Source organism: Phodopus roborovskii, unplaced genomic scaffold, assembly GCF_943737965.1.
Source record: "Phodopus roborovskii unplaced genomic scaffold, PHOROB, whole genome shotgun sequence".
In the NCBI taxonomy this organism is placed as follows: domain Eukaryota; kingdom Metazoa; phylum Chordata; class Mammalia; order Rodentia; family Cricetidae; genus Phodopus; species Phodopus roborovskii.
The window spans coordinates 34,417-46,766 of NW_026126187.1; the positions used below are offsets into that span (position 1 = coordinate 34,417).

The window sequence follows — 12,350 nt, forward strand, 5'->3', positions numbered from 1 at the left end:
AAAGCTTGAAAACATACAAAAAAGAGAATGAGTGTCTATATAGGGCATGATGTAGGAAGCCAAATGAATGAAATTTGTTGTGTAGATTAATCCAGAATCATCTGCATTCAAATAAGCATCTAATTAGACTTCCTGATCAACTTCTTTCCTTCCTGGTAGACAGAAAGGGAAGAAACCCATCATAAATGAGTATCTCGCTTTTAGGTATATGAACAGGACAGACTTTGTCCTTTACCTGTTTCTTTTCAGTTGCCTTCTTCTTAAAAAAATCTTGGATTAAATCAGTCATAATATGAAATAGCATATGCTGATTTCCTCTATATTACAATGGTAGAGAAGAAGGTAGAGTTAATTATCTCTTTATTTTGCCCCTGTTGTCAATGACTTGGCAAAACAGTTCCATAAATCTAATAAAGCAGGTCACAATCACTATACTTTTATTCATACTACACTATCTTACATACTACACTATTTTTGAAAACGTCAGTGCACTATTTTACCCAAAAAAATTTTAACTTCTTTTTAATATCATCAAGTAGCTAGTCCGTGTTTAAATTCCCTAATTTTCTGCTCAATTTATGCTTTCTCAATTTATGCTTTTTTTGTTGAATCAGGATCTAAGATTTTCTCTCTGTGTTTTCTATTGTGTTTTTCGAAGCCCCTTGCTTCCATTTGTTTTCGTTTGTGCTCTAGGCTTCTAATGACACCAGTTGTACAGAGAAGGAATTAAAACTCAGAGACCTACTAAACTTCCCTGAGGCTTGATGGCAAACAATGCAAACATGCCCCCTACTGTTGATTTCTGTGTTTAATGTTAGTTATATTATGTGGTTACCACTTTAAGTTTGATTTATCTGATTTCATACCAAATTTATAGGATGCTAATCTAGTACTATATACTTTACTTTTGCCCATATAAATTAGTTTATAGGTTGCTCAAAAAAGCATGCAGGAAAGTTCCTATAAAGTGTATAGATTTTTTTTTGTTATAACTATAATGTATGTTTTATGAGTTATAAAAATTTATCATCATTATATCCTTATGTTTTAGATTGGAGATTTGATATATATTATAGAAGGAAAAGGTTTGATCCCCTTGCCATCCAATTTCCTTCCAATGAAACCTCCAAGTCCAATTGACTACAGTACTTCTCTAGAAGAAGGTATGTTAATACATGTTGTGCTTCATTATATAGACAGATGGCCTTATTCTTTATATGGTCATATAAACTTCCTTATAGAAGTTATCTCCAATAAGCATTCATATTTTGGAAAGCCTCCTTCTAATTCTATTATGTTTGTGTCAATGAAACAGCACCATTTTACTAGTTAAAATGTGATTGAAAACTTCCTTATAAATCTAGGGTTATAGTTTTCAGATAACATTAAAATTTAGTATGCCAAATATTACTGAATAAATCCTATTGATGTCTGCCTTGAAATCAAATCTCTACATTCTGAAAAAAATATTTAATATTTTTTTTAGTCTATATTTCTCTGCTTATTTCTAATTCTTGACTACTAGCACTTAAAAAATTTGGTTATTAATGAAGCTTAGTTTTATTTTATGCATGTCCTTAAAGGACAACATTTTGGTGTTTATTTCCATTTCCCATACCTTGTCCTTATTGTCTGTTGTAATTCATTTCAGTAATTGTAGAAATAGAAAACTGAGACTGAGTATGAACTCTGACAACAGTTTTGATTGGAAACAATAGTGGCTGAGAGAAAAGTGTGGGCAATGGTTCTGAGAAATGAAGGATCCTGTCAACCTGAGACAAGAATGAGTGTTGTATTTTATCAGGTTCATATGGAGAGTATGATTTTTATAGTTCAATTGTTTAAAGAAATCTCTTCCCATGGGTGATAAAGTTTTTATTTATTTATTCACTATTTTTTTTGGTTTTAACCTTGTGATCAAATTTTTCACTGGACATGTCCTATGACAGCTGTATGTGTGTGTATATATATATATATATATATATATATATATATATATATATAAGAATAAGTGGATAAGGGATAAGTACATACATCATTAAATGTAGAAGAAAGTGTCCTCTGTGGCTAACACACTTTAATGGATTAGGGATGTGAGAATCTGTCCTATTTTTTCCCAATAATGGTTACTATTACTACTTTATCAGGATCACAGTGTACTAAGTTTTTGAGCATATTGAAAAAGCACCTTTGGGTAAAGCTTTCCTTAGAGAATATCAGTAGAGTATATTTAATTTTTAAGTTTTATTCTTTATTCTTTATTCAGTTATTTAGCATTGCCAGAAATGTATTATCCATTTACTTTTTCTCTGCTTAATGAATATCATAACTAATTGCACTTTTGTGTTTCTAACCTCACAAATCCATGCTAGATAACACTGCTGATGGAAAAAAAATGTTCATTACATTCATTAATACTTTTACCTTCCTAGAGTATAGTAAGGAAGATCCAGTTCTGTATCTGAACTGCAAACCTCATCAAATACTTGACATGGACCTTAAGGTACCATTGACTAATGAAGCCAAGGAAAAGGCTTTGGCTTTTGCAGCACAGCAACAGATGTCAACCCTTGAGTATGAACGAAGGGCTATCACTGGCACACTGGAAAGCAGTACCATTCGTGTAGCCATTGCTCTCCTAGGACTAACCAAGATTGAGGTAGGATTAGAGAAATGATGCCTTTCAGTTTCTTATTTGTTTGTTTGTTTGGTATGTTTCTGTGTGTGCAAGTGCACACATTTTATCCTTCATATGCCAGTACATGCACATGGAAATCAGGATGTTTTTCAAGGATTGGTGTTCTCTTTTCACCATGTGCATCCCAAGGATCTAACTCAGGCCATAAGTCTTGAGGTCCACTGCCTAAACCTAGTTAGCTGTATCAATGGCTCTAATTATTCTTAATCTTCCAGTTCTATTATTGCATACTTATAATGCTTTTACTTAGAAAGTGATTAATATTCTTTTTTTGTTCTAGAAGTGTGCTCAGTGGTATTTTACCTTATTTTGTTAAATATAATGCTATCTGAAATAATTTTAATTATCACAGTGTAGTCTTGAATTCCCAGCAATTGTTGGTTCTGACTGAACATTCTGATGTTCTGGGGATCTTAAACTCCATTACACATGCCCATTTTAGAACAATTATATTTGAGTCTCAGGAAATGTGTGAGTGGGAGTAAGTTCTACAAGTTACCCAAGGTGATGCTTGGTATCAGAATACCAAGCTCCTTATAGACACTCTAACAATGCCCCACTGTGTGTTTAAATAGATGGTTACTTAAACCTCTTCAAGCTGACATTTTTATGTTTTAATATAGTGTTGATGGTAATGTATGAAAACTGAGAAAAGTTTGTACAATATCTGTTAAATAATGTTCTCTTCATCCATACTTGTGGTTGCTGTTATGATTATTATCATCAGAATTATCACCAGATCATTTTCGTTGTCCTTGTTAAACACACACACAGAGAGACATGCATACCATACACTATATATTTATATAACATAAATAGGTATTAGTTAAATAGCTGAGATTCTACAAATGCTTTATTTGTTAAGGTCCTAAAATTGATAAAGCCTATTACAAATTTTTAAAAATGCATAAGATATTAAAGATGACCTGGATTTTAAACTACTAATCTTGAAATTATCAAATACCAAGGATTGGACAGTTTCTTAATTAACTTACCACAAATACTTCCAAGAAGTTGTGGATTCTCTTTAACTAACCTCATAATTCTACTCAATAGTGGGTTTGAGGAGCCTTATATGCAGCTATCTCAAAAAGGTTTTAATGAGTGATCATTTTGAATTATCAGCCTTTCATAAGAATATCCTTTTCTCTTTTTATCTTTTAAAATTTGTTTTTTCATTATTCTTCTCAAAATAATTTATTCAAATCTGGTTAAGAGAATTTGTCTATAGCAGTTTTTCCTTCTTTAGGTGTGTGTGAGTTGATTTTATACTTATCTTTGCATGCAAACTGTGTTTCATATGTGATTTACATTAACATTTATTTATTGTTTCTCCTTTCAAATTGTAAATTCATATAAATCTAAAGGGATTTTTTTTAAGATTTTTGTCTCTCTTGATATCTAACACATGATATCTATTCTGAGGTTAATAGTGTCACTTGTATGTTGCTTCACTTACACTCTTAAAGATGCTGTCCAATTTTCATAAGAGACGAGGATTTAAATGGGAATGTTCTGCAAGACAATTTTATGAATAATTGCCATATAAATTTAGAAAATACAAAATCTGGATATGAAAATATGTCTTGATAATTGGATATCCAAAAAGTCCTGAAATCTAGGTTGTTTTTTTTTAATGTAGTTAAAGAAATTGTAATTAGGGAAGATGTAATTAGGTCCTGCAAAAATGATGATAGTATGTGATGCATAGATGTGAAGGAGCATAGGTTTCTACTGTAAAGCTGCATTTCAAGATTGTTAACTAATAAAATATTTTCAATATTTTCCCTGCAAGAGAAGTTATTGGCTACTATAAGCATTAGAAAAAGAAATGTCGGTCACTCTTAAAGATGACAACATTGCTAATTTGTATGGGTTAGTGATAACTTCTACAAATTTTGTTGATAACACCTCTAAAGAAATAAATTAATTTTTGTGTTTTATGTGTTTTCTTCATGTGTTTAATCTTAGCATATAATGCTACCCTGAGTTTTGAAGGTAAATGTTAAGAAAATTATAATACGATTTCATGGTTCATTTACAGTGTCTTCTGCTCTTTAATATGTCGAAGTTGAAAAAGCCTAAATCCATTTTATATACAACAGAACTGAGCCTTCCTGCACATTTCAATATACCTAGGAAAATATATATCCCTCAGATTCCAGAGCCCACAGCTATCCAGACTCAATCTCTAGAAGTTAACCCTCAAATTGTAACAGGTAATCAGTCATATTTTGATTGGAATATCTATCAGTATTACAGATATTAAAGGCAGCAGCATAATAGAAGAGAACAGTGTTTATTTGTGGTTAATGTGTCTTTGATGTAAACCATGCTTTTATTATTAATATATTGGTTATTGGTTTCATGAAACATGTCTCTTCTATAATTGTGGTCAGGAAGGTATAAATTAGATTAACATGAATATTGGTACATAAGTACTATCAAATATTAATAAGGATAATAAGTATGTGACTAAATACTTTTTGGTGAAATTACTTTTCAATTTTGTTTTCATTCCTGTTTGTTTAGTGTGTAATACTAGGACTGTAATTTCATAGCTAGTAATATCTTCAAATATACTATAACTATATGTTTACATGTGATGTGTTTTTATTTTTAGTAAATGTTTTATTAAGGGAGTTTATCTTGTTGATCTCCTTTTGTTTTATATTAATATAAAATAGTTCTATGCCTGAGAGAGTGGTTACAAATTATTAATTCAGGGATATTCTCTTCACTTTGCTTTCCTAGGAGACCAGCCTCCCCAGAAACAACTGCCAAGCACCCAAGCAGGTAACAAGAATTAGAACTAGAACCTGACAATAACTAATAAGAGGCCATGTGGAAAACTTGAGGGGAAATTCCTTTACCAAACATTACAGTTAAAAATGAGTGAACACATAGAAAGGTAAAATTCTAAGAAATAGTATTCTGCAATAAGAATGATTATCTATTCAAAAATTAATGTAATCCCAAAGTATATTAGTAAGGTGATTTGGGAAAGCAGGCTCCAGGAAAGTGTGAAAAATCTTTTATTGTATATATAGATGCTCTAGCATTCTTTACTTAAATGCTTCAGTCTACATTGTACTAAATATAACAATTCATTATAAGAGTTTTATATATTAGATATAAGGATACTAAGTCAAATATAAACACAAAAACAAATGGCTACTAATGCTGCTAACACATTTCAAGATAATTCTCCTTCATAAACATTAGCATTGCAACTAACAAAGGTGATAGTTTAATTAGGCAAGGTCAAGCAGTCTAAAGACTACTACAGATATAACTTCTTCAAAAAACTACTTTTTATAATCCTGAACTTATTTCATCTTATTAATATTTTGTAAAAATCCACTTTTTACATTGTTAGTGGAATGAATAAAAGAACATAATTAATCCTTTTCCTCCCTCTCCTTATATCAACCCCTTTTGGACATGTTTATTCATAGACCATAAATTGATTGTCATTCCAGAGATTTTATTTATGCTTATTACCAGGCTTTTGTCATATGTGAATACACCTGTCTTATTTAGGGTTTCTATTTATGAGAAGTTACCACATGACCATGGCAACTCTTACATAGGAAATTATTTGATTGGGTATCTGGCAGATCAAATGTTCAATCCATTTTCATCCTGGTGGGACATGGTGTCTTTGCAGACAGACATGGTGCTAAGACAGGTATCTAAGAGTTCTCCATCTTGTAAAGACAACATGAAGTGAACTGAGCCACTGGGCATGGCTTGAACATATATAAGACCTACCTCCACAGTGACACAGTTCCTCCAACAAGGGTATATACACACTCCAACAAGGCTACACCTCCTAATATTGTAACTCCATATGTTTTATTTAGACCAATTACATTCAAACTACCACATTCCTCTCTATGGTACCCATAAACTTGTAACAATATCATAACAAAATGCATTTACTCTAATTTCAAAATTCCCCATTGTCTATCATAGTCTCAACATTATTTGAAAGTCCAATGATCAAAATCTTTTGTCAGATTCATGCAACCCCTTAACTGTAATCACCAATAAAAATAAAAATAAAAAATATAACTAAAAACAGATCATATACTTCCAACTTATAATGTCACAGGATATACATTGCCATTCCTAAGTGTAGGAAAGGGAGCATATTGGGGAAATACATGATCAAAACAAGACTGATCACAAACTTCACACCCTGCATCTCCAAGTCAGTTGTTAAAATTATCTTCAAATCCCCATTCTTTTCAGATTTTTGGCTACAACACACTTCTTTCTCTTGGCCTGGTTCCAATTCTTCTTAGCAAATTTCCTTGACCGTAATCTCAAAATTCTGCAATCTCTAACATCATGGGTCCTCCAAGGCAATACAATGACCTTTCTGGGTCATTTGGGGATACCCCTGAAACAAGCCTGGCCTCAGTAGCTTTCTTTAGTCATTGAGCAACACTCCATAACCCTTTCTTTTTTCCTTGACTCTAAAGCCATTACCACACAGCCAAACCTGCCAAGTTCTGCTGCCTGCTGGGACTGGAACAAGACCACTTTGTTCAATCATATCTTCACCATCTTTCTGCTTTTGATAGTTTCCTTCACAGCCTGTGTCTGACTATAATCAAACTTAAAATCCCTTCACCAACATTAATCCAAGGGATATCAGGCACCTCCAACTCATTTTCAATAGGCCATCTCTTATTATTACTTCAGCCAACCATTCAAACAATCCGTTGACAACTTTATTTAAAAATTGTATGGTCTTCCATTTAAACCTAGAATCTCTACTCAGAGTGCCCATATCAATAAACTCAGCGTGCTCTTGTTTTCCAGTCCTTCCACCATATCCCAAACCCTTTAAATCCATTACCACACATATTCCTCAGATGTGTGCTTGAATGAATTAGCAAAATTACTAAGCACCTTAGTAGTATAGCATTATTCCCTATGGAATACACTTTGTACTTTACTTCTAGGAGCCTGCTTTCCCTTGATTCTGGTTATAGTTCTATAGGCATCTATTGGTGGGCCTTGAGGGACATTGTTATTTTTCCAGTGTAAGGTGAAAAAGCAGTGGGGCTGAGGGCACTGTTTCCTCGGGTGAATTAAACTCTTGAAAATCTGAGGGTTCAAAATTCACAGCATCAATATGGTCCTCCACATCAATCCAGGTTAAAAGAAGACATTCTTTTTATTTACTTATTTATTTATTTGTTTATTTATTTATTTATGTATTTTACATGTTAATCCCAGTTACATCTCCTGCCCACCCACCCTCCCTCCCTTATCCATCTTACCATCTCTGCCCCCTCACAAGCATCTGAACACACTCCCCCCATCCCCAATTCCACATATAAGGCAATGCTATCCAGGTGGGGTCTTGTAGATCTGGCAGGTAATTTGAAGTACAGACTAGGACTTCTCCCTTGTCTGTAGGTTAAGGCAGTATCTCTCCATGGGAGATGTGTTCTCAAGGTCCTTTTCTACACCAGGAATACATGTTGCTTCATCTGTATGAGGACCCTTAGTTTGCTCAGGCCTTGTAGCAGAGACCCATATTCAGGGGGGCCTGAGTCAGTCCCATGCTGGCTTCCCAGCTATCAGTCTGGTGGCCCATTAGCTCCTCCTCCTTCAGGCCAGCTGTCTATATGTGTTTCTGCAACCTGGTCTTGTCCTCTCGCTCTGCATCTGGATTCTACTTCATCTCAGTATTTAGTTATGGGTGTTTCCTATTGTTTCCAACAGGTACTAGATGAGGGCTCCATGGTGGTAGATAAGTTAGTTGTTGATTTCACTATCAGGGAAGGGCATTTATTAGCCTTTCCATGGTTGATCAAATTATTAGTTGGCAGTAGTCTTGTATTTCTCTATACCTTTCTTTAGGTTCAGTTTTCTCTTCAATCCAATCATAGCTCCCTCTGTTATGTTCTCTCTCTCTCTCTCTCTTTCTCTCTCTGGCTCATTCTCCCTCTTCATATGTCGCATGTGCTTTCCTCTCCTCCCCTTCTCTTTCTCCTACTTCGATATACATTCACTGTCACCACCACTTCCCATGTGCTCTGGAAGACTTGTCCCTTCCCCCTTCTGTGGGGGACTTTATATGAATCTATTAGAAAACACCTTATATTCTGTTGGTGTGAATTATAGGCTGGCGATCCTTTGATCTAGGTCTAAAATCCATATATAAATGAAACATACCATTTTCCTCTTACTTTGCCTGGGTTACTCATTGAGGATGTTTTTTTGTTTTTTTTTTTTTTTCTAGTGCCATCCACTTGCCTGCAAATTTCAAGATACCATTATTTTTTCTGCATAGTAGTACTCCATTGTGTAGATGTGCCACATCTTCTTTATCCATTCTTCAGTTGAGGGGCATCTAGGTTGCTTCCAGCTTCTTGTTATTACAAATAATGGTGCTATGAACATAGTTGAGCAGATGTCTGTGTTGCACGGATGTGGACCTTTTGCATGGCGACAGACATGGGTCTATCTGCAGTCTTCTACACACCCTCATCCAATTGTGCCAGCACCATTTGTTGAAGATGCTGTCTTTGCTCCATTGTATAATTTTAGCTGTTTAGTCGAAAATCAGGTGTTCATAGGTGCGTGGATTAATATCAGGATTTTCAATTCGATTCCATTGGCCTACCTGTCTATTTTTATGCCAATACCAGGCTGTTTTCAGAACTATAGCTCTGTAGTAGAGATTAAAATCAGGAATGGTGATGCCTCCTGAAGTTCATTTATTGTATAGGGTTGTTTTGGCTATCCTGGGTCTTTTGTTTTTCCATATAAAGTTGATTATTATCCTTTCAAGGTCAGTGACCAATTGTGGTGGAATTTTAATGGGGATTGCATTGAATTTGTAGATTGCTTTAGGCAAGATTGCCATTTTTACTGTATTTATTGTACCTATCCAAGAGCATGGAAGATCTTTCCTTGTTCTGGTATCTTCTTTAATTTCTTTCTTTAGCGCCACAAAATTCTTATTATATAAGTCTTTCACTTGTTTGGTAAGCGTTACCCCAAGATACTTTATGTTGTTTGTGGCTATTGTAAAGGGTGATGTTTCACTGATTTCTTCTTAGCCTCCTTGTGGTCTGAATATAGTAGGGCTACTGATTTTTCTGAGTTTATCTTGTATCCTGCTGCTTTGCTAAAGGTGTTTATCAGCTGTAGGCTTTCCCTGGTAGAGTTTATTGGGTCGATTATGTAATCTATCATATCATATGCAAATAGAGACTGTTTGACTTCTTCCTTTCCAATTTGGATTCCCTTGATTTCCTTTTGTTCTTATAGCTTTATCTAGAACTTTAAGTATAATATTGAAGATATATGGAGAGAGAGGGCAGCCTTGTCTTGTTCCTGATTTTAGAGGAATTGTCTTAATCTTTTGTCCATTCAGTTTGATGTTGGCTGTTGACTTGCTGTATATTGCTCTTATTATGTTTATGTATGTCTCTGTTATCCCTTATCTCTCCAAGACCTTTATCATGAAAGGGTGTTGAATTTTGTCGAAGGCTTTTTCAGCATCTAGGGAGATGATCATATGGTTTTTCATTTTCAGTTTGTTTATATGGTAGATCACGTTGATAGATTTGTGTATGTTAAACCATCCCTGCATTCCAGGGATGAAGCCTACTTGGTCATGGTGGATGATTTCTCTGATGTATTCTTGGACTCGGTTTACCAGTATTTTATTGAGTATTATTGCTTCGATATTTATGAGGAATATTGGTTTGTAGTTTTCATTCTTAATTGTGTTTCTGTGAGGCTTAGGTACCAAGGTTATTTTGACCTCGTAGAAAGAGGTTGGTAATGAACCTTCTGTTTCTATTGTGTAGAACAATTTGAGGAGTGTTGGTATTATTTCTCCTTGAATTTCTGGTAAAATTCTGCACTGAAGCCATCCACCCCTGGGCTTTTTTGGGTGGAAAGATTTCGATGACTGCTTCTATTACATTGCGGGTTATAGGTCTATTTAAGTTGTTTTTCTATTTTTGATTTAATTTTGTTAACTGATAGTTATCCAGAAATTTTTCCATTTCCTTTGAATTTTCAATTTTTTGTTGAAGGTTTTCAATGTATGACCTGAAAATTGTCAGTATTTTGTCTATGTCCGTTGTTATGTTCCCCTTTTCATTTCTGATATTGTTAACTTGCATGTTCTCTCCCTGCTTTTTCATTAGTTTGAACAGAGGTTTGTCTATCTTGTTGGTTTTCTCAAAAAAAAAAAAAAAAAAACAAACTCTTTGTTGCATTGTTTTTTTTTTTTTTTTTTTTTTGTATTGTTATCCTGATTTCTATTTTGTTGATTTCATCCCTCAAATTGGTTATTTCCTGGAATCTACTTCTCCAGGGTGAGTTTGCTTCTATTTGTTCAAAGGTTTTCAATTGTGCTCTTAATTCTCTTATGTGGCTATCATCTGTTTTCTTAATATGGGCACTTAGTGCAATGGACTTTCCTGGCAACCTTGCTTTCAAGGTGTCCCATTAGTTCGGGTATATTGTGTCCTCATTCTCATTGAATTTTAGAATGTCCTTAATTTCTTTCTTTATTTGTTCTTTGACCCAGATGTGGTGCAATTGCACATTGTTCAGTTTCCATGAGTTTGCAGGTTTTCTGTGATTTCTGTTGTTGTTGAAATCTGATTTTAAAGCAGGGTGGTCTGATAAGATACAGGGGACTATTCCAATTCTCTTGTATCTGTTTAGGTTGGTTATGCCACCTAGTATGTGATTGAACTTAGAGAAGGTTCCATGTGTAGCAAAGAAGAAGTTATATTCTTTTGTGTTTGGATGGAATGTTCAATAGATGTCTGTTAAACCCAGTTGAGACATAAACTATAACCTCTGTTAGGTTTTATTTTCTTTGTTGAGTTTCAGATTGGTTGTCCTGTTTAGTGGTGAGAGTGGTGTGTTGAAGTCTCCCACTATAAGTGTGTGTGGTTTTATGTGAGGTTTGAATTTTAGTACCATTTCTTTTACGAATGTGGGTGCCTTTGTATTTGGGGCATAGATGTTCAGAATTGAGACTTTGTGTTTTTGGATTTCTCCTTTGATGAATACGAAATGATTGTCAACATCTCTTTTGATTAATTTTGGTTTGAAGTCTAACTTTTTTCTTAATTTTATATGACAGTCCAATTAAATGAAAACAAACATTTATACTCAATATTTGGGAATCTGGGCGTCGTTCTTTCCAAACTACTTCCTGCTGGTAAGTGGCGCTGTCTTGGGGGATTCCAAGAAGATTCAGATATCCTGGCTGTAGTCTGTAGGGCTGTTTTGTCCAGCTGTTTTGAATGTAGGGTCAGCTTTTACTCTGTTTCAGGCGGCGTGGTGTGATCAATCCACATTAGTCTGGAAGGAATCCACATCTTTTCATTTTCTGTGGAAAAAAAAATAGAAATCCTTTTCCCCAATAACTTGTCCTTCAAATTAAATTTTGGAGTCAAAGCATTTTTTTTTTTTAGTTTAATATATTATTTTACATGTCGATCCCAGTTCCCTTTCCCTCCCTCCATCGCTCCCTCCCCCCCAACCCTCCCTCCCTCCTTCCCTCCCTTTTTACCCTCTCTGCCCTCTCACATGCACTCTAAACACCATCCTCTCCCATCCCCCCACCCCAATTCCATATGTAGGGGAGTGC

At 34.5% G+C, this 12,350-nt stretch overlaps 1 protein-coding gene across 1 annotated transcript in view; it reads left to right on the forward strand.

Moving 5' to 3' along the window:
- The window catches only part of LOC127218582 (cilia and flagella-associated protein 47-like), a gene marked incomplete at its 5' end in the record, with an annotated part of 130,285 nt that overhangs the window by 19,395 nt on the left and 98,540 nt on the right, over nucleotides 1-12,350 (forward strand). The window contains 4 exon segments of the mRNA XM_051179595.1: nucleotides 1,052-1,163; nucleotides 2,433-2,659; nucleotides 4,743-4,917; nucleotides 5,453-5,494. Coding sequence (XP_051035552.1) covers nucleotides 1,052-1,163; nucleotides 2,433-2,659; nucleotides 4,743-4,917; nucleotides 5,453-5,494 — 556 coding nt within the window.